We start from the raw sequence: 21,353 nt of genomic DNA on the forward strand, positions 1-21,353 counted from the left end.
CCCGGGTCCCTTTGTCATCACTCCATTTCCAAATATGTAAATAATTGCATAGATTACTTGTAGTTTTGGGCATTGCCTTAAAAGAAAGAGATCAGATTTCAACGAATGAATTGAAGTCATCAAGTAATTTGAGGCATGTCCTTATGTTTTTGTCAATAATAAGACACGCCTTCCTTTAAAGCTTTGGCCTATTTCAATCAGTCTCTCTTGTCAGCTCCGGCAACGGAGAGAACTTCTATTGAAGCGATTCTTGACCAAACAAAAAAACATTCGATCTTGCTTCTCGATTGGGTTGCTGCTGATACTAGAGAGACACCGTGCTGCGAAGTGACACTGAGGTGAAAATGGCGGACACGCTCGCTGCTCTAAGGTCCCTGATGTCCTCTCACTCCCCTCCTCTCGATGCCCTGGTCGTTCCTTCCGAAGATTATCATCAGGTTCCACTCTCTCTCTTCCATCTTAAACTATGGTTGATTATACCTTCCCCTTGTCGAATCCGTCCTCTTCTTTCTTTAGCATCATCTCGTTTCTTGTGGAGTTTCGCTGATGCTCGGGATGGCTGAATTGTTGTAGAGCGAGTATGTATCTTCGAGGGACAAGAGGCGCGAGTTCGTTTCTGAATTCACTGGAAGTGCCGGTGAGTTTTGTTTCGCCTTTTGTTGTTTTTTTTTTGCGCTCATGAATCGGTTTGATCGCGTTCATGAGTCGCTTGAGTTTGTATCAGTTTGAGTTTACGAGAGCGATTGAAGAATTGCGACTTTTGATACGGTCTAAATACACCTGTTGTAATGGGCCTCAAACCTATTTAATAACCAAAACGGGTCAGGTCATGTATGAGCCATCTCAAATTTAAAGGGGAATCACCACTTCTGCTACGATAAACCTCTCAAAATGGGCCTCAAACCCATTTCCAACCCACAAAAATCTTGAGACCCAACCCAGTACCAACCTGCAAGCCCAGAGACTCTCTCTTCTCTCTCTCTAGTCTCGCTCTCTCGCCCTCGGGCGCAGACGTTCTGCTCCGCGTCGATCTTCTGAGTGCTTGAGCGTACGTACCCCTCACGTGTTCGATCTAAGGGCATGAGTGTTCGTGAAATGAGCAGATGTGTGTTCAAGAAATGAGGAGGGGGGGTGCTGGGTAGGTGGTTCGAGATTAGACTTTGAGAACTCCCGCGGTGGATGACCTCCCCCAACATTGCTTCTAATTCTTCAAACAACATTCCCAAGTGATCAAATCAATCCTAAAAGGAAAAGTTTGTTTCAGTAAACGATCCCAAGTGGACGATGAATTAAACTCAGAGAGAGAGAGAGAGAGAGAGAGAGAGAGAGCAAGGAATGCCACAATTTGGTTAACAGCTTCAGAATGTAGGGGGAGAATTTGAGGTACGAACAGGGGATGACAGCTGCTGAGCACGAACTCTTCTTCTTGCGGGGGAAGATTGAGCGCTTCTTTGTGTCTTGAATTGAGAGGTGGTGAAAGAATCCACCGAAGAGTGCAAAACAATCTAGAGCAATGCTAGTAGGTCCGAGCAGGGGTTTTTCAGAGAGCGGTAGAAATGAGAACCTGCCGAGGACTTTGCGCGCGCAATCGCCGCGGGAGTTCTCGCCGCAGTTGTTGATGGCCATGATGGCGATGAAGGCGACGACCTGGCGGAGCACGAAGAGGGAGGCGATTAATATTGGTCCAAATAAAACCCCTGAAGCAGACATTATCGTATCGACCCGAGGGCGCTAAAATATGATAGCTCTGTTTTTGGGTGGGTTTGAATTGGATTTGGATTGAGTTGGGTATGGGTCATCTAAATTATTTAGCAAATAAACGGGACAATGTGAGTTAAATCGGAGGATTTGGGCCGAACATCCGCCCATTTGCCACCTCTAAGTCCACGCTGTCGTCTTGCGGTCTTCCGCTTTTTCCTTGAAATTGACGAGTGCTGGAATGAAGTAATTCTTTTGCCTATTCCAACGTATTACTTCTCTTGCTTTCGAATTCTTGTTTTTGGATTGGTATCGGTTCATCGCATGCATATTATCGTCTCTTAGTAGGCAAACTTTGAGAGCAATGTTAGTATTTACTGAGTTTGTAATCAAACACTTCAATTTATGCTAGGCAAACTGATGTGTCAGCACTGTTGTACTTTCTTTCAGCTTTTTGCAATTGAACATCTGAGTTAATATGTTTGAAGAAATGGTAGACATCGGCGTTATCCCTTTCAGATCAATAAATGATTACTACTGACTAGAAATGGGATAAACAAATGTATCCTCATTTTCATGGCATTGTGCTTCACAAAACTTTTGGTTGTTCAATAACTCTAACCTTAAAAGGTTGAAAGAGTATTTCTTTGTTTAGTGGGATTTCAAAAGTTATGGTGGAAAAGTAGAACATTATTATGACAAAAAAAAAGTAGAAAATTATTTTTACCTACATTCATTTCATTGGCCATAAAAAGATTTATATCTCATGAGCTGTTGTTCTAAATTGGTGAAAATGCTGTGGGATGAAATTGACGTTGTTGTTTCAATAGGGGTTTTCATCCTCAAATGGGTGAGGATTTCTTTTGGTTCATGCTGCTTTTGCGCTAGATTCTAGTACAATTATATTTTATGCATCTGATGAGGTGTCTTAGAAATGTATCGGCTGTATCTTGTTTTTATGGTATTGCAAATGAGGTTTACATTAGGTTGATTTTAAGAATCTCTTCGAACACCAGGCTCAATTACCTGCTTCCTTTAGTGTAATTTCACACGTCTAAGATCTGCATATGCAACAAAAGTTTGGTTCGGAGAAATGAATGAGGAAAAGGAAGAGTGTTTGCACCTTAATCCAGAGAAATTTCATACTTTGACTGTCATGTGACAGATGAAAGTCATCACTCATGTTTCACCAGCATCAACTCATTGATCTTTTTTCTTTCTGTTTAGAGAAATCTGAAGAAAATTAAGATGGTTAGAATTTCCATGTAAATTATTAAATATCTGGAGTATGTCCTAGTTAAATCTTTTAACTTGAATCGTGCAGGTCTGGCTCTTATAACAATGAACGAAGCTCTGCTATGGACCGATGCACGTTATTTCTTGCAGGCTGCTCAACAACTTAGCGATCAGTGGAAACTCATGCGCATAGGAGAAGACCCTGCTGTGGATGTTTGGATGGCAGACGTGAGTCTTTATCTTTTTGGTGAATTTTGGACTACTTTTTAAGCTAAAAGGACATGCTAATTCTAATTTGTTCTGTGCAAGATCGGAAGTTGAGACATGCTCTTTGACATTTCCTCAATTATTGGTTCTGGGATTTCTTGAACTCTATGAAGTGGGTTATATAATCTCTTGTGGGCCAAAAAAATGTTGGATATAATCTATTCAATTTAAATGTTTATGATGATTGCCAATCAAAACGATGATTTTCTTTTACTTAAGTTCTGGCATACTGATAATCTTCTCCAGACTGGCTTTGTCGATCTTGTCTCATGTCTAAGCCAGTATCATGTTTTTTCCTTCAGCTAAATCTGGTGTAACCTATGCTGTAAGACAATTTTAAAGTGCTAATTCTTATGCTCCTGCTTATGTAGTTCAGAGTTCATGGTCCAACTGAAGAGTAGGTTACTGTCGCTTACTTAGATTACTCCAGAAAATTTTTTATGTAACCATTTTCGCTCCGTGTGGATTTAATGTCTATTCTTCATCAGAACTTGCCAAATGATGCGTCAATTGGCATTGATCCTTGGTGCGTGTCCATAGACACTGCGCAGAGATGGGAACGTGCTTTTGCCAAAAAAAAGCAGAAGCTGGTTCACACTTCCACCAACTTGGTTGATGAGGTATGGAAAAATAGGCCACCTCCTCAAATAAATGCTGTGAATGTACATGCCCTGGAATTTGCCGGTCGATCAACCGCAGATAAACTGAATGACTTGAGAGAAAGGCTTACCCAGGAGAAAGCTCGTGGCATAGTAATCACAGCCCTTGATGAGGCAAGATTTTTTAGATGGGTCATCTCCCAATCATATATTTCGTAGATACTTTTTATTGGCAGTGTTAGAACTTAGCTGTTACTTTGCAGGTTGCTTGGCTGTATAATATTCGAGGAAGTGATGTGTCTTACTGCCCCGTAGTTCATGCATTTGCTATAGTCACGCCCACTTTAGCTTTCATTTATGTGGACCAGAGGAAGCTATCTTCTGAGGTTTGGTTATCACCCCTTTCCTTATGATATTGTCAGCATCAAGGTGTATTGGGTTCTTCCTGACATATTCAGTCTCCATCTTATTATAATCAGACGTTTCTTATTCTCTCCTATTATGTTTTGTTAGCGGTACTGTTGTGCTAAACAGTGTGAGTCATATGCAGGTAAGTGGCTATTTGAAGGAGAATGGAATCGAAGTGCGGGAGTATGGTGCGGTTAGCGCAGATGTGAGCTTACTTGCATCCAACCAGCTTGGCCCATGGGAATTCAAAGAAACTCAAAGTGATGTTTCTGGGGGAACGGACATTGGCTCTAGGGAGGATGCAGCCAAAAGCATTAAGAGTGAAGCAGAAGATGGTGATAGCATTAACTTTATATGGGCTGATCCTGGATCCTGTTGCTATGCTTTGTATTCTAAACTAGATTCCGACAGAGTTCTCCTGAAGCAATCTCCTTTGGCCCTTGCAAAAGCTTTGAAGGTAATGCATGTATTACCTATCTATGAAAAAGTAATGGTCACAGATAATGTTGCGCCGATGATCTTCGAGTATATGTAGTGATGTAATCATACATAAGGTAGTGATCATCGAAATAAGCTGATGTTAGCTCCAGAATCTGAGCTGGCACTGCCTTTGAATTGTTCTATGTTGGCAGAACGTTCAATCTCATGATCGACTAGGGTCAAATTAGACTCGATGCCATTTACTAATTCCAAAGCTTCACTTCTGGTGGAAATTGGCATTGAGATTGCATACTCTAGTGTGTCGTTGAGATGAACAGATCCTCTTTATATGGATGTTGATATGAAAGAATGAATATGATTCTCAATTGTGGATCCTCCATGATTTCCTTGTATGTGTTTTGGCCCATTACTGATGATGGCTTTTGTGCTGCTACTACCTCATACTTCCTGAACATTCTGTCCAACCCCTTTTTGCAGGTGCTTCTTTTTATGGAGGCCTTTGCTTTATTTGTTGATATCTTAAGAATAGCGTCTGCAAATCATTTGGTTTTAGCTGAAATAATATGGGAATGAAAAGCATTCAGTATTCTGACGATCATAATTTTTAGGAATTAACCTGTAAGAGGGTCTGTAGTTATGAGCAGAATAAGCCTATTCAAATCAAATGCACAAGCAAAGAATCTCGGGTCTGATTTGTAAAGTATAGGAGCAAGAATTGAACATTTTCTGCCTGGTCATCTGGCCATTAACTTGTAACTGATGCCAATTGCCATCATCCGGAAGCCTATGAGCAGCGATATCTCATCGTTAGCATTTTTTAGTATAGAAATTTCCATTTGGACTTTACCATTCTACTATTTGATAAGACTAGGATATTCCGTTTTGTGATCTTTGTTGGCCATGTATTGGTCAGCTGCTCTTTATTATGAAAGCATGCCAATTTTCTTTAATGAAGCGTAAGTCTGTAAATTTCAGAATCCAATTGAGTTGGATGGGTTAAGGAAGGCACACATCAGAGATGGTGCAGCTGTTGTACAATATCTTGTCTGGTTGGATAAGCAGGTATACCACGGAATCTTCTTGCATTAACCTTGAGAACTATTTGCCTTTTCCTTATCGTGCCACACATGGAGATCTTTCTTATGTCAATCATACCTGAAAGTTCCTTGAGTGAGTGATGCATGATCTTGTTTGTCTAATTGCTCAGATGCAAGAAGACTATGGTGCTTCTGGTTACTTCGTGGAGGGAGAGACTTTGGCCCAGAAAAAGAAGTTGTAAGTTCATTTCGCTGGTCATAATTTTTGTTCAATTATATTTTTTTTGGATGCAAATGCAGTGGATTACTTATTCAAGAATAGACAGTGAAAGATTTTGATATTATCCGAATGGCAAAGCAAAGGAATTTCATAACTTGGCTTAGTTTCCTGCTAGTTTTCGAGAGATGTGCCCGCTTTAATCAATGAGTGGGTGGAGACATCTCAGTTCAACTTACCTGTACCACAAGCTTTGACTTTGCAGAAACATGTTCATTTTGAAGTCATCACTTGAATCAGCCATTAGGATAGGAAGGCTTGCAGCTAGTCTATAATATCTATCTGTTGATCCTCAAACAGAAAAAGAACATTCCATTGTTTGGTCATCCTTCATGCCAATAAAGCATGTGACTCTGTAAGATGTTGGATGAAAGGCACATCCTGGGTGAACCACTTCTGTTTGAATTAACAATTGCTGCATAAAGCCTTATGAGTGACATTAACTGTGCCCCCGATTTCACTGTTCTTCTTTATGTGTATTGGCATTGCTTTCCCCAGAGAATCATTTTATTATAGTGTTGGGGACACGGGGGCATTTCTGGGATTGGCTATATCTGTATGAAATTCTTCTGCTCTCAAAAGGAAACTCTTCTGGAGAACCTGATGGGTCAGTGCTAGTTCCGTCAAGATAATTCATTATACTGTTGGCCTTCCAGTGAGGTCCTTGTTGTCCGTCTTCTGTTAGTCGAGGTGACAGAATTTGGGCTAATGCACCTCCAAATATGAGGGGCTTGAAGCACTCTGGTATCGTTATGGCTTGACACCATCTACCTCCCTAATCATTTTAGCCTTTTAAATTTGGTTTCTAAATAACATGAAGCTAATAGGTTAGTACTTTGACTATGAACTCCGACATCTAAAGACTGGGAACCTCTTCCGCTTGTGCGTACTTTGTCTCTTTTGAAGACTCATCATAAACCTGTGAAGGAAATGTTTCCTGCATTTTCTTTGACGGCATGTGGGGTGAAGCAAACTAATTTTGTGTGCTTAATGTGAGTTTCTAAAGTGTACCTTACTGACAAATGTATTGGCAGATTTCTAATTTCTCGTGCCAGTTGATTTAAAGCATCACTTGATGTCTTTTTCGGTAGTATCTTCCAAAATTTTGGTTCAAGGCACATATGCTTCAACACGTTTGATTAAAATAACGTACAGCAGGGAAGGAAAGAAACTAACGGAGGTGACTGTGAGTGATAAGCTGGAGTCATTTCGAGCTTCAAAAGAGGTAATCTCCTACTCATGGATTTTCACAGAACTGTGTGGACTCTTCTTTATGTTTTTTATTTTTAAATTGGATTTGATGTCGTACAAATGTATGCCTAAGCAAACATTATACATGCGTACGACGTTTGAAAACCCAACTGTCTGCAAGGTGTGGTTAGTAGAGGAGTTACTCTTCCATTTGCTTTTTGTAATTTGGCGTTATGTGAATGCTTGTTACAGTGCATGTATCTCTAGTGATGTGACGGATAAGATGTTCAAAACTATTTTGATTTGCCCAGGCTACCACATGTTTGTGTGAAGTTTTTATGGAATAACAATATCCTTTTCTTTAACATTTGCAGCATTTCAAAAGTTTAAGTTTTCCTACCATTTCATCAGTCGGTCCTAATGCGGCAATGAACCATTATGCACCGCAGCCGAACACTTGCGCAGAGTTAGATGCAGATTGCATTTATCTATTTGATTCTGGCGCACAGGTATGTGAGCTGTGCTTCTGTTTAGTGTTTGTTATTTGGAAATTTGCTGCTTTAACAACAAGGTAATCTGTCAATTTGCATCTCATTTCGCGATCTTTTTCCCAAGACTTATAGTTTTCTTTCTTGGTTTTGTGGATGCTGTATCCAAAGTATCTAGATGGAACAACAGATATAACTCGTACTGTTCATTTTGGGAGACCTTCAGCACATGAGAAAGCATGCTATACGGCGGTGCGTTGTTTCAGTTCAGCTTTGTTTATATAATTACGTGGCAATTGTATATGGTGGTAGAATCTAGGTAAGATTATAGATCTCATTCCTGGAAACATTTGACTCAGTAAGTTGTATGCAAGAATATCTAGCAAACCTGTTCTTATAGATGCCAATATACTACTTATTTCTGGATAGCAAGTAATGTGATCTTATGCTTTGATGGGAAGTGAAGAATATGGGGGGTTTTGAGGTGCATCAAGTCCACCTAATGCATCCATCCTTAGCCCTTTGATTTGGTGGGTCCCAAATGAGACTCGTGATCTGAGGGTAGGGAGTGCATTGGGTGTACCCCATAGCAGTGCAACTAATGTTTCTTGAATATTTCTGTAATAGATGAAGTTCTTTCGACTACTTTTAAGATAAAAGATGGTCCTGCATGCAGATTTTGAACCTTGAAATTGGCCATAGGACTGTCAATGAAACAAGTCAGTTTTGATGCTACCTTGAAGAGATTCATCAATGGTCGGCTATCGCTTTCTTTGCAGCTCTTTCAATATTTCCAACATCATCTTGCCTCCTTTGCTAGTTTCTTTTTCTCAGAGAGTTGTTTCGTCATTGGCTGCTGCCATGACGTGAATCTACCTCTTCCTATTGCTGTGTTTCGTCCTTAATTTCTCCAATAGTCGTCGAACTTGAGTATTTTAGGTCATATCTAGATCAGTCTCTAAAATGCCGTTTACTTCACAGGGTGATACCCCCTTCACCCCTCAATAGCCATTACTTTCGCCTAATACCAGAGTAAAATGTTGCCTATCTATGATTTTTAACCTCTAGGTGCAGCTGGAAACCTTGTTGTTATATATATTTGCCTTTGCATGTCATGCACTGCATCATCGGTGAACATTGATTCATTGGTCAAGACGACTCCCATTAACTATTGACGTGTGCTACTAATGCAAGTGGTGCATTAACTATTGACTCGTAAATACACCTCACAGTCTTTCATCTTCCTCTTCTCAAGATATCTCTTCCATATGTATAAATTGTTATCCCTATATTCTCTGGCGTTAGTAGTGTAAAGACCTCATATTCCTGAGCACAGATCCAAGGTCTAATTAAGGAAGTACTGGAAAAATTACCTTGAGTTTTCTTTTTTATGCGCTTTGTCTACTTATTTCAATCCAGTTAATTCCTTCTCCCCCTGTAAAACAGCAAGTCCTTTGATTTCTAATTCATACTAAGTCTTACAAGGCTCTGAGAGCTTCTGGTTCTGGGCTCTATCCAGGTACTAAAAGGGCACATCGCTCTGGGAAATGCCAGATTTCCGAATGGAACAAATGGTATCACAATCCTTCACCCTCGCACTTGACTAAATTTTGCTTCTAAATCAAATTGTCAGTGCATTCAGGGATTGGTCCCATCAACATAAACTGAGGTTTTTTTCCTTCATATTTGTAAAGTTTCTATTATTTAAATCTTTAAGGTTATGCTTTGGACATTCTTGCCCGACTACCTTTGTATAAGGACGGTCTCAATTATCGACATGGCACAGGGCATGGGATCGGATCTTACCTAAATGTTCATGAAGGTATGTGGATGAGCAGGGATAAAGCACGTTTATTTCCATATTTGGCCATGATATCTGCCATCCCAGCTTAGTCTAGGCAAGCTTAGCTAACTTTTGATACATAATCTAGCTAATGATGTTTAACTTGACCTTTCAATGATCAGGTCCGCATTCGATCGGTGGTAATGAGCCAATTCAAGCTTCAATGACAGTTACAGATGGTTAGTATATGTAGTGTACCGGATTGTAATTTGGGAAAGTTATTAGATGCCCGGGGCATTGCTATCTCAGCCATTCGATGTATAAGGCTGAGGTGGTGTGGTCTATTCACCGTGGTCTAGGGGTCAATATGCACCGGGAGCAATGCTTCCAGAATACGTAATAATTACTCTGTAACAGACTTAACAGTTCTGTTCTTGGTTATTCTATGGAATGTGAAATATGATAACCTTCCTGGTAGAAGAGAGTTCTATTGAATTTGGTAGATTTGAGAGCAGCTGGTAGGATTTGATTCAATTGTTTTTGGAGTAGTTTAAGGTTATGACTGGCTGCTTTTGGATGGTACTGTGAAATTGCTCGAAGCTATTACTTGGAATGCTACTCACAACAGCTTGTTCATCTATATTCGATGTTTATTCAGAAGTGTCTTTCTTAAAAGAAGCAGCCCTATATTTGCAATTGGTGTTCTGTATTATTGTCCTACCGCTTAGTTCATCACTTATTCGCGAGGCATTTCAGGAACCAAATTTTCAAAATCCTGTTGCATCAATGTTGCATTGATTTCCTAAAATGGAAATCTTTTGCAGAACCTGGTTACTATGAAGATGGGAACTTTGGTGTTAGGCTGGAGAATGTCTTGGTGGTCAATGAAGCGGATACAAAGTTCAACTTTGGTGACAAGGGGTACTTATCATTTGAGCATATAACGTGGGTAAGTTATAATTACATAAAAGGGCATTGCCTACCAGTTGGTGAAGGTGTTTCCTTGCTTTTCGACTTTGGTTTTTTCTATTAACTACGCAATTCTTCCCTGTAGTTGGTGATATTTCAATCTTGTTGACAAATTTGACATTTTCACCAATTTTTATGTTCTCTTTGCTTGGTCACTGTTCCAGTCATCTAATTACATTTTCGACAGGCGACTAGCAGTTGGATTATTTGGGTGGGTAGAATACAGAGAGAATTAAGGGGAAAAAGATACAAACTTGCTTTTATTCGTCTTTGGAAGAGTATAACAAACGAAGACATGGGCAGACCAACAACATTTGAAGCATGAGCAGAAATTTTTCCCAGTCAATGTTCTTGTTTCCTAGAGGCATGATGCTTGTAGAAAAATGTTATACCCTGTTTAGCGCAAAAGACTTGACTTGAACATTCACTTCATTAGAAAAAACTAAATTATTATCAACCCGGTCAATTTATCGGAGAATCACCACCACCTCATTCTCTATCATAGGCATCCTCGGAGTTTAACGTCTTATGGGATAAATAATTATTCGGGATGAGTGACTAATTTAATGTTATTTCCAAATCATCGAGCTCTCTTTCGTGATTCTAATCTGTTTCCTGTGTAGGCACCGTATCAGAGCAAGCTGATCGACTTGAGTTTATTGACGCCTGAAGAGATCGATTGGCTGAACACATACCATTCGAAGTGTAGAGATATATTGGCGCCATACTTGGATGATGCTGAAATGGCATGGCTGAAGAAAGCTACTGAACCTGTCCGTGCATGAGCAAAAAACCGCGGAAAACTCCATTTGTTATATCTATATTTCCTTCTCCATCCTTTATGAATTCCTGCCCCATCCTTGACTTTCTGATAAAAGAGAAAGGAACTTGATGCTTAAGTGGTTGCATAAAAGATTGCTATTTTGCTGTTACCATGTGAATACATTGGCTGCATTTTCTGCATAGTAATTCATCGCAATGATTTCGTTCCTGCTTACGTGTTTTCTGCATAAACGAACAAGCGGCGACATTTAGACTCTTGCAACCAACTTGTATGTCAACAAGGTGAAATCCTTAAGCGTATCGGTGTTGCACCAACAATGGGGTGGTGGTTGGTAGTGGATTTGGGGACCAAAAGCCTTCTGAGTCCCGAGTTTTGGTTGTGCTGTTGCACTTCATCAATTACTAAAAGAGTGAGCGAGCTCCCCATCTTTGAGATTTTCTAGTTATGATTGTTTGTGCCATCGTCGGGTTTGATAAAGACTTGTTTTCTATGAAATAAGCGTGCCGGAGTATTTCCGATCTCTCGTTTTGTGGGGATATCAAGCAGTAGGGAAAAGTGCCAAAAAAGTCCTAAACCTTTTGCATTAGTGCCAATTTAGTCCTAAATCTTTTTTTGGTGCCAATTCAGTCCTAAACCTTTTGCATTGGTGCCAATTTAGTCCTAAACCTTTTTTTGGTGCCAATTAAGTCCTAAACCTTTTAAATTGGTGCCAATTCAGTCCTAAACCTTTTGTTTTTGTGTCAATTTAGTCATTCCGGCCAATTTTGACCGGAATTTGCCGACGTGGACGCCTGCTGGCCGGCGGCCGGTCACCGGCGCCGACGTGGACAACTTTAATAATATTTTAATATTTTTTTTGAATTTTTATTTTTTTCATTTTTTTTCTTTTTTTTCACTTTTTTTTTTGTCTCTCTCCCTCCTTCCTCTGGTCGGCGAGCTCGACCTCGCCGGCCACTGGCGAGGGCGGCCTCCGGCGAGGTCGCTGGGCGAGGCTCGACCTCGCCGGATCGGCGAGGTCGGGCCTCGCCCGACCATGGCGAGGCTCGCCCTCGCCGGGAGGCCGCGGCGAGGGCTCGAGCCTCGCCCGGCCGACCTCGCCGGCCACCGGCGAGGGCGGCCTCGCCGCGGCCTCCGGCGAGGTCGGCCGGGCGAGGCTCGAACCCTCGCCGGAGGCCGTGGCGAGGGCGAGCCTCGCCATGGTCGGGTGAGGCCCGACCTCGCCGGATCCGGCGAGGTCGGGCCTCGCCCGGCGACCTCGCCGGATCTGGCGAGGTCGGGCCTCGCCCGCCGACCTCGCCGGATCCGGCGAGGTCGAGCCTCGCCCGACCAAGGTGAGGCTCGCCCTCGCCGCGGCCTCCAGAGAGGTCGCTGGGCGAGGCCGGACCTCGCTAGATCCGACTAGGTCGGGCCTCACCCGACCATGGCGAGGCTCGCCCTCGCCCGACCAAGGCGAGGCTCGCCTCACCGCGGCCTCCGGCGAGGTCGCTGGGCGAGGCTGGAGCCCTCGCCGCGGCCTCCGGCGAGGGCTAGCCTCGCCATGGTCGGGCGAGGCCCGACCTCGCCCAGATCCGGCGAGGTCGAGCCTCGCCCGGCGACCCGTTGGGAGGCTCGCGGCGAGGCCGCCCTTGCCGGTGGCCTAGCGAGGTTGAGCTCGCCGGCCTCTGGCCTCTGGCCGGTCGCCGGACCGGCGACCGGCCAGAGGAAGGAGGGAGAGAGACCAAAAAAAAAAGTGGAAAAAAAAGAAAAAAAGGAAAAAAAATAAAAATTCAAAAAATGTTAAAATATTATTAAAGTTGTCCACGTCGGCGCCACGTCGGCGCCGGTGACCGGCCATCGGCCGGCAAGAGTCCACGTCAGCAAATTCCGATCAAAATTGGCCGGAAGGACTAAATTGACACAAAAACAAAAGGTTTAGGACTGAATTGGCACCAATTTAAAAGGTTTAGGACTTAATTGGCACCAAAAAAAGGTTTAGGACTAAATTGGCACCAATGCAAAAGGTTTAGGACTGAATTGGCACCAAAAAAAGGTTTAGGACTAAATTGGCACTAATGCAAAAGGTTTAGGATTTTTTTGGCAATTTTCCCTCAAGCAGTACATGTCGTGATTCACTATACTACACATCAAATAAGGATTTACGTTTGGTAGTCATGATAAAATTCAAAATTTGATAAAATTTATCTTATCCCGTGTTTGGTGCCTGCTCAAGTTAAGATAAATTAGATTTAAGAGGAATATAGCTTGGACAAAATTATTTCATGAGGGAGATGAAATAAATGTGGATAGGATTTATTATATCCATAATATAAAATTTATTTTTCTTGAAAAATAAATTTATTAAATTAATAAAAATTAAAATAATATTTGAATTCTAATATAAAAACTCAAAATAAAAAAAATAACAACATTTTTGTTTTTATTTATACTCTAGGCCAGTTCCACTGGTCGCTCCGATTCCCAATTCCAAAAATTTGGAATAAAAAACGGAATCGATTCTCACGAGAATCACCAAGAACCGGCTGGTTCGGTCCTATCGGATTCTCACTTGGCCGCAACTGATGCACAGTCCTACTTATTTTTTTTAACAAATCACATCATCCTAATGTTTGTTCGACCAATAACCTTATAAAAGAAAACTTGTAATTACAATAAGAAACGATTTGGACTTCTCAAAAGTCAATACCCAAAGTCTTTTGTCTTACCATTCCCATGTGGAAGTATGGCTTCTCGTGGGTTCAGATGCTACTAGGGGTGCGCATGACAACCATTATGTGCTCGGGAACTATTTCTGAACAGAATTAATTTTTTTTGATTCTGTGCCCGGAAACAATTTCTGTGCATTTGAAGGCGTTTGGTAAACTGTCCAAAATTTCTATTCCTGGAATAGAAAAGAACAGAAATGCGTTTGGTAACTACACACAAATTTCTTTTTATTAATAATATTTTAATAATATTTTGAATTGTTTAATTTTTTTTTTCTTTCTACCTAGGCCATGGCTGGTCGCCGGCGGTCGGCGGCCGGCTATCGGCCACAGCCCAGGGCCGGTGAGGGCGTCACGGCCCTCGCCGGCCGCCGGCGGAGGCGAGGGTCCCCCCTGCAGGCGAGGGCGAGGGCTGGACCCTCGCCGCCTGGGCGAGGCGGCTCGCCGTCGGTCATGGCGAGGTCGGCCTCCCCCAGATTGGGCGAGGCCGAGCCTCGCCGTCGCGACCCACGGCGAAGCCGACCTCGCCGTGGGTCGCGACGGCGAGGCTCGGCCTTGCTAGATCTAGGCGAGGCCGTCGCGACCCACGGCGAGGTCGGCTTCGCCGTGGGTCGCGACGGCGAGGCTCGACCTCACCAGATCTGGGCGAGGCCGACCTCGCCATGACCGACGGCGAGCCGCCTCGCCCAGGCGGCAAGGGTCCAGCCCTCGCCCTCGCCGGCAGGGGGGACCCTCGCCTCCGCCGGCGGCCGGCGAGAGCCGTGACGCCCTCGCCGGCCCTAGGCTGTGGCTAGGGCCGGTCGCCGGCGACCGGCCACAACCCAAGAAGAGCAACACAAAAAGAAGAAAAGAAAAAAAAGAAAAAGAAGAAAAAAAACTGATTCTCAAAATTGTGCCGAGAAACAAGAAACAACTTTTTTTTACTTCTTGTTTCTCTTCCAAAACTGTTTCTCGGCACAAATATTTGCAAAAATGTGCCCGGGAATAAAAAGTTAACCAAACGCATTTATGTTCCCAAACTATTTCTAGGAACAAAAGAACAGAAATTTTTACTGTTTGGCATGTTACCAAACGGGCCCTAGATGGCCGAAGTCTTGTAGTCCAAATTGGCTCCCAGATCAAAATCTTCGGGCATGCCGCATGTTTAATGCACACTTTTCCAATATAAAAATTTGTATGTCTCGTGATTTTTATTTTTGGCTGTGGTTAAAAGAAAATGGGTTTGTCTGAACACTAATATGCCAATAACAGAACAATAATTGACATAAAGTCTAGAGAATCCGCGAGACAAAGTTCACAACTAAGGGGTAAAGATGAATGAGTATATAGAGCCTAGCACGTAAGATCCAAAAGTGTGCTTGGCTCTATGTTGACCAGACAAAATTGGATGCAAAAGCTCGTGGGCAATATTCATGTTGAGAAATCAGACTACTCAAGGTCTGCTTATGGTATTCATTTTTAGGACTTTTAATCCCAGGCATGAGCTGATAGTCCACATTGTCAAACTCTAGCAAGCTCCGATATGCGAGTCGTCTCTAATTAACCGAATTTGAAAACGGGGGACTCTATTAAAAAAGTTATACATGTTTAAGGATGTAGCTAAATAGATTAAAATTTTAATCTCGAGATATGAACTTTGGAAGAATAGATTTGATAATAGTGTTGCAATTATCCTAATTCCATAACCAAACCAATCAAGCTTTTCTCCAACAATTTTGTGGAGATGCGACCGTACCTCCGCATCATCAAGAACGATTAGGACTTTCGTATTCGGTAATATCTCTTTAAAAAAAATTGAATCCTTTCGCAACATGATCAACCTCATAATCTCTCTTTAGGATATCGCACATCAACTTGCTTTGCAAAAACCAAAAAACCTCCATGTTGTTTCGCAACAACTCCAATATCCGTAAGGAAACTACAACAGTCGAATCGAGAGGAAATTTGCTCGTGAATGAGCTTGGCAAGAGTTATCTTACCAACTCTGCCCATATCCCCAATCTTTACTATGCATAGATCAGGGCAGCTCGTCCTTTCAAATGTTGCAAGCTGAAATGTGTGTGGCTCGAACTTAATAGCCATTTTGGGTACACTCTTTTCAGAAAAAAATTGGTCTAATGTTTTTTTTTTTGAAATACTAATCCAACAACAAGGTGAATGAGAGCTCACCCTGATGGCTGCATAAGCCATACAATCCATATCTGTAGATTGGATCTCCGAGCTTCAAATCTTCAGGCCTCACCACCTTCCACATCAATTGCATCCAAATGGCCATTACCTTGTTGATGATCTCCCTCACCATTTTGGCCCTTACATCACGCACTTGGGCTAGTGCTTCAGGATAAAGCAACTGAGATTGGGTTAAGCATCTGACCTTGTCACCACGAGTCCCATATCCCTTCGATGTGGATATTGCGGGTCCCATATCCCAAAACCCGGCCAACGGGTCAGACCACCGGCGGCCCTCGCCCGAAGTTGCGCGACCTTGGCGGCCGTGCCTACCCCAAGCCGAGGATGCGAGGCTGGCCGGGGGCAAATTCAAGCGAGAATCAAATCCAGATCTCCAGGGATTTAAAACAGCAAAGCAGTCCAATCCAAGTGAGTCAGGACAGCGAGGATAAATGTAAGGCCCTTAGCATATCAAGCAACAAGGAGAACCCGAATATAAAACTCGAACAAGAGATAGTAATTTGACACAAGGCAGACTCAATTCGAACATGAACTCCACTAAGACAAGCCCGGTTCTAACTTACTAAACCATATAGAAATCTGTTTCAAACGGTACTACAGCAAGTTTTATTGAAGGTAAAAAACAGACTGAAACTCCCGGCCTCTGTAAAGCCCCTAGATGATAGGAAGCCTCTCCTGTCTCCGATCGAAGGTCTTCCAACCGTTGCCTTGTATGTAAAAGCTTCCTTCTGGTGTTGGCTCCAAAAAGAACGACTGAGGGGCAGAATCAGAATCACAGCAGAGCGTTAGGCAAACGAAGAAGAGCGGGGGGGCGAAGGAGAAGTAGAAGAAATAACTAGACAAACTTGAGATGTGCACGGGTACACACGGGGTCGTATCATCAAAGTGCGATACACACACCCACACATATATATAGCTGAGGCATGAAGCAACAATGTGAAAAACGCGGCCAAGGTCATATCTTATTCTCCTTCAAATACTTTGCAATTTCTGCATCAGAAACATCTTGCTAGACTGTGCAAGTTTTTTTTTACAAGGAGGGCATCTGGCAACTTCCAAGGGACAGGTAACCTCATAGCGGGCACAGAATTTCTCCCACGAAAATGACATAGGAGGCGATCAATTCGATAGAGAAGGAAATAAAATAACTGTAAATTTTCACCCCAAAAGTTCATCGGAGCAGCAGCAGGAGCAGCAAGACAACCATTCGATTCGATTCGGTTCGCAATAACAAATCTTCTTATGAACGGATGGATACTCTGCTAACAATGAACGAAGGGATCGCCGCCCAAGCCCAAGGTGGTGGTGATATTCAATCGAACAAAAATGCCCATCTCATCCAAGCCACCATCCTCCTTCGACGCTCAAAAAAAAAAAAAGAAAGAAAGAATTTAAATAGCAATTATAAATGGATCCTCCTTCATCAACCCGATAGAGATAGAGATAGAGATAGAGACCTGGCTGAAACTGAGGGCCTCCGGCTTCCCGTCTAGCCACAAGAAGCCGATGGCCAAGACGAGCGCGCCGTGGGTGAGGGCCACGGGAGAGCAGTTCATCTTGCTGATATGGAGTTGGCACTGCTGAAGGGAGTTGAGTTTGGCGACGATAGCCTCCTTGCCCTTGATCCTCTCCCGGCACTCGAAGTTCATCACCGACTCTTCCCGGTACAGGTTCACCAATTCCGTCCGGTTCGCGTCGAACGTCCGGTAGTAGTTCTCCACGAACCCCTTGGCCTCCGCTGTTATCCGATCCAGGGTTTCTCTATCCAGCATCGGCATCTCTCCCTTCTCCTTCTGCTTCTGGTTCTGTGTGCGATGCAGCCAGACGGTTACCCACAAGAGAGAAAACCTAGAGGGGGAAGGGGCCATCCGCGTTACCTAAGGAAAAGAAGCCGACTGACCCAAAACCCACCGGTCCGTCGTTCGGGAGGCGCAGGGGCAGAGGTTTGATGTAGGTTTTTGGATACAAATTGAGGCAACTTCTGCTGAAAACGCAAGACCAATTTAGGTATATTTTCTCAGCATTTTGCTAAGGATGGTTGGCAGCATTTTGCTAAGGAGGAGGAACCATCGAGGCTTCAGGATCAATTCTCATGGAATGTGTAACACCCCGGTCTACACTGTGTAATATTGTCCGCTTTGGATCCACTGGTCCTCACGGCTTTAAAACGCGTTACACATGGTAGGCCACCCAGGCATTATAAACTAGCCTAGAACTCCCCCTTAAGCGATGTGGGACAAGAGACATGCCCTCCTTGCCATCCTAGAAGCCTGCCAGAAGCCGCTCCTTGCTCAGGCCAGAATCCACCAGCCCCAGCGACCACTCCCCGCCCTCGTCGGACCGGGTCGTTACAGAATGTGTCTTATTTTGATAAAGTTCTTTGTTGTATTATGACTTGCTGCTTTAGGACAGTACTGTGAAATTACTCAAAGCTATTACTTGGAATGCTCCTCACAACTGCTTGTGCATCTATATTCGACGTTTATTCAAATGTGTCTTTCTTAAAAGAGGCAGCCCTATTTTTGTAATTGGTGTCCTGTATTATTGTCCTCCTGCATCACTTATTCACGAAGCATCTTATGAACCCAAATTTTAAAATCCTGTTGCATCAAGGTTGCATTGATTTCCTAAAATGGAAACCTTTTTCAGAACCTGGTTACTATGAAGATGGGAACTTTGGTATAAGGCTGGAGAATGTCTTGGTGGTCAATGAAGGGGATACAAAGTTCAACTTTGGTGACAAGGGGTACATATCATTTGAGCATATAACGTGGGTAAGCTATAATTACATAAAAGTGTATTGCCTACCAGTTGGTGAAGGTGTTTCCTTGCTTTTCGACTTTGGTTTTTTTCATTAACTACACAATTCTTCCCTGTAGTTGGTGATATTTCGCTCTTGTTGACAAATTTGACATTTTCACCATTCTTTATGTTCTCTTTGCTTGGTCACTGTTCCGGTCATCTAATTACATTTTCGACTGGCGACTGGTAGTTGGATTATTTGAGTGGGTAGAATACAGAGAGAATTAAGGGGCAAAAGATACAAACTTGCTTTTATTCGTCTTTGGAAGAGTATAACATTCGAAGACATGGGCAGACCAACAACATTTGAAGCATGAGCAGAAATTTTTCGCAGCCAATGTTCTTGTTTCCTAGAGGCATGATGTTTGTACAAAAATGTCATACCCTGTTTAGTGCAAAAGACTTGACTTGAACATTTACTTCATTAGAAAAACTAAATTATTATCAACCCGTTCAATTTATCGGAGAATCACCACCACCTCATTCTCTGTCATAGGCATCATCGGCGTTTAACGTCTTATGGGATAAATAATTATTCGCGACGAATGACTAATTTAATGTTATTTCCAAATCATCGAGCTCTCTTCCGTGATTCTAATCTGTTTTCTGTCTAGGCACCGTATCAGAGCAAGCTGATCGACTTGAGTTTATTGACGCCTGAAGAGATCGATTGGCTGAACACATACCATTCGAAGTGTAGAGATATATTGGCGCCATACTTGGATGATGCTGAAATGGCATGGCTGAAGAAAGCTACTGAACCTGTCCGTGCATGAGCAAAAAACCGCGGAAAACTCCATTTGTTATATCTATAATTCCTTCTCCATCCTTTATGAATTCCAGCCCCATTTTTTACTTTATGATAAAGGGAAAGGAACTTGATGCTCAAGTGGTTGCATAAAAGATTGCTATTTCACTGTTACCATGTAATACATTGGCTTCATTTTCTGCATGGTAATTCATCGCAATGATTTCGTTCCTGCTTACGTGTTTTCTGAAGGGAAAATTGTCAAAAAAGTCCTAAATCTATTGTACGGCGGCCAATTCAGTCCTAAACCTTTTAAGTTTGCCAATTCAATCATAAACCTTTTAAATTCTTGCCAATTCAGTCCTTCCGGTCAATTTTGGCCAGCCGGCGCTGACGTGGTCGCCGGCCGGCGCCGGCCGTCCGGTCAACGCTGATGTGGCAATTTTTAATTATTTTTTTCCAATTTTTTAATCTTTTTTTTTTTTTTTTTCTGCTTTCTTCCCTCTGGCCGGTCCGGCGACCGGTCCGGCGGCCGGCCAGAGGGGAGAGCCGGCGAGGTCGACCTCGCCGGCCTCTGGCGAAGCTCGCCCTGCCGGCCACCGGCGAGGACGAGCCTCGCCGGCCCCGGCCGGGCGAGGTGAGGTCGGCCGCGCCTCGTCGTCGCCGGGTCGCGACGGTGAGGCTCAACCTCGCCTCGCCGGGCGAGGCGAGGTCGGCCGTGCCTCGCCGTCGCCCGGGTCGCGACGGCGAGGTTCGACCTCGCCTCCGTTGGGCGAGGCAAGGTCGGCCGCGCCGCCGTCTCGCCTTTGTCGGGCGAGGCGAGGTCGGCCGCGCCTCGCCGTCGCGACCCGGCGACGGCGAGGCTCGACCTCGGCTCTCGCCGGGCGAGCCGAGGTCGCCGCGCCTCGTCGTCGCCGGGTCGCGACGGCGAGGCTCAACCTCGCCTCTGCTGGGCGAGGCGAGGTCGGCCGTGCCTCGTCGTCGCCTGGGTCGCGACGGCGAGGCTCGATCTCGCCTCCGTTGGGCGAGGCAAGGTCGGCCGCGCCTCGCCGTCTCGCCTCCGTTGGGCGAGGTGAGGTCGGCCGCGCCTCGCCGTCGCGACCCGGGCGACACGAGGTCGGCCGCGCCTTGCCGTTGCGACCCGGGCGACGGCGAGGCTCGACCTCGCCTCTGCGACCCGGACGACCTCGCCTCGCCTCGCCCGGCCCGGGGGCCGGCGAGGCTCGCCCTCGCGGTGGCCGGCGGGGCGAGCTTCGCCAGAGGCCGGCGAGGTCGACCTCGCCGGCCCTCCCCTCTGGCCGGCCGCCGGTCGCCGGACCGGTCGCCGGACCGGCCAGAGGGAAGAAAGCAGAAAAAAAAGAAAAAAAAGAAAAGAATAATTAAAAAATTGGAAAAAAATAATTAAAAATTGCCACGTCAGCGTTGACCGGACGGCCGGCACCGGTCGGCGGCCACGTAAGCGCTGGCCGGCCAAAATTGACTGGAATGACTGAATTGACAAGAATTTAAAAGGTTTAAGACTGAATTGGCAAACTTAAAAGGTTTAGGACTGAATTGGCCGCCGTAGAATAAGTTTAGGACTTTTTTGATAATTTTCCCATTTTCTGCATAAACGAACAAGCGGCGACATTTAGACTCTTGCAACCAACTTGTACGTCAACAAGGTGAAATCCTTAAGCGTATCGGTGTTGCACCAACAATGGGGTGGTGGTTGGTAGTGGATTTGGGAACCA

At 44.1% G+C, this 21,353-nt stretch overlaps 3 protein-coding genes across 3 annotated transcripts; 2 read left to right on the forward strand and 1 right to left on the reverse strand.

Annotated features, from left to right (window-relative positions):
* Positions 1 to 264: 264 nt before the first annotated feature.
* On the forward strand, positions 265 to 11,385 carry LOC115687659 (aminopeptidase P1-like). Its single transcript, XM_056313784.1, has 16 exons — positions 265 to 437; positions 574 to 637; positions 3,023 to 3,162; positions 3,690 to 3,974; positions 4,064 to 4,186; positions 4,351 to 4,665; positions 5,625 to 5,711; positions 5,857 to 5,924; positions 7,119 to 7,188; positions 7,529 to 7,663; positions 7,814 to 7,894; positions 9,162 to 9,216; positions 9,360 to 9,464; positions 9,608 to 9,664; positions 10,250 to 10,374; positions 11,018 to 11,385. The coding sequence occupies exons 1-16, from the start codon at positions 345 to 347 to the stop codon at positions 11,177 to 11,179; spliced, it is 1,965 nt and encodes a 654-aa protein (XP_056169759.1). The 5' UTR covers positions 265 to 344; the 3' UTR covers positions 11,180 to 11,385.
* Positions 11,386 to 16,496: 5,111 nt separating this feature from the next.
* On the reverse strand, positions 16,497 to 17,925 carry LOC115665138 (nuclear transport factor 2B-like). Its single transcript, XM_030587025.2, has 2 exons — positions 17,528 to 17,925; positions 16,497 to 16,823 (listed from the first exon to the last, which is right to left on the reverse strand). Exons 1-2 carry the CDS (start codon positions 17,846 to 17,848, stop codon positions 16,725 to 16,727), a joined length of 420 nt encoding a protein of 139 aa, XP_030442885.2. The 5' UTR covers positions 17,849 to 17,925; the 3' UTR covers positions 16,497 to 16,724.
* LOC130138794 (aminopeptidase P1-like) lies at positions 17,885 to 19,822 on the forward strand. Its single transcript, XM_056313922.1, has 3 exons — positions 17,885 to 17,897; positions 18,720 to 18,844; positions 19,487 to 19,822. The coding sequence occupies exons 1-3, from the start codon at positions 17,885 to 17,887 to the stop codon at positions 19,646 to 19,648; spliced, it is 300 nt and encodes a 99-aa protein (XP_056169897.1). The 3' UTR covers positions 19,649 to 19,822.
* Positions 19,823 to 21,353: the final 1,531 nt, after the last annotated feature.

This window comes from Syzygium oleosum, unplaced genomic scaffold, assembly GCF_021117445.2.
Source record: "Syzygium oleosum isolate NSW1041296 unplaced genomic scaffold, Sole_v2.1 Sole_v2.08, whole genome shotgun sequence".
NCBI lineage: Eukaryota > Viridiplantae > Streptophyta > Magnoliopsida > Myrtales > Myrtaceae > Syzygium > Syzygium oleosum.

Coding starts and splice junctions, on each gene's coding strand:
- LOC115687659 (XM_056313784.1), top strand. CDS start 345: ATGGCGGACACGCTCGCTGCTCTAAGGTCCCTGATGTCCTCTCACTCC. Junction 438..573: donor CTTCCGAAGATTATCATCAG/GTTCCACTCTCT, acceptor GAATTGTTGTAG/AGCGAGTATGTATCTTCGAG. Junction 3,163..3,689: donor TGGATGTTTGGATGGCAGAC/GTGAGTCTTTAT, acceptor ATTCTTCATCAG/AACTTGCCAAATGATGCGTC.
- LOC115665138 (XM_030587025.2), bottom strand. CDS start 17,848: ATGCCGATGCTGGATAGAGAAACCCTGGATCGGATAACAGCGGAGGCC. Junction 16,824..17,527: donor AGGCCCTCAGTTTCAGCCAG/GTCTCTATCTCT, acceptor TCTGCCCCTCAG/TCGTTCTTTTTGGAGCCAAC.
- LOC130138794 (XM_056313922.1), top strand. Junction 18,845..19,486: donor CATTTGAGCATATAACGTGG/GTAAGCTATAAT, acceptor TTTTCTGTCTAG/GCACCGTATCAGAGCAAGCT.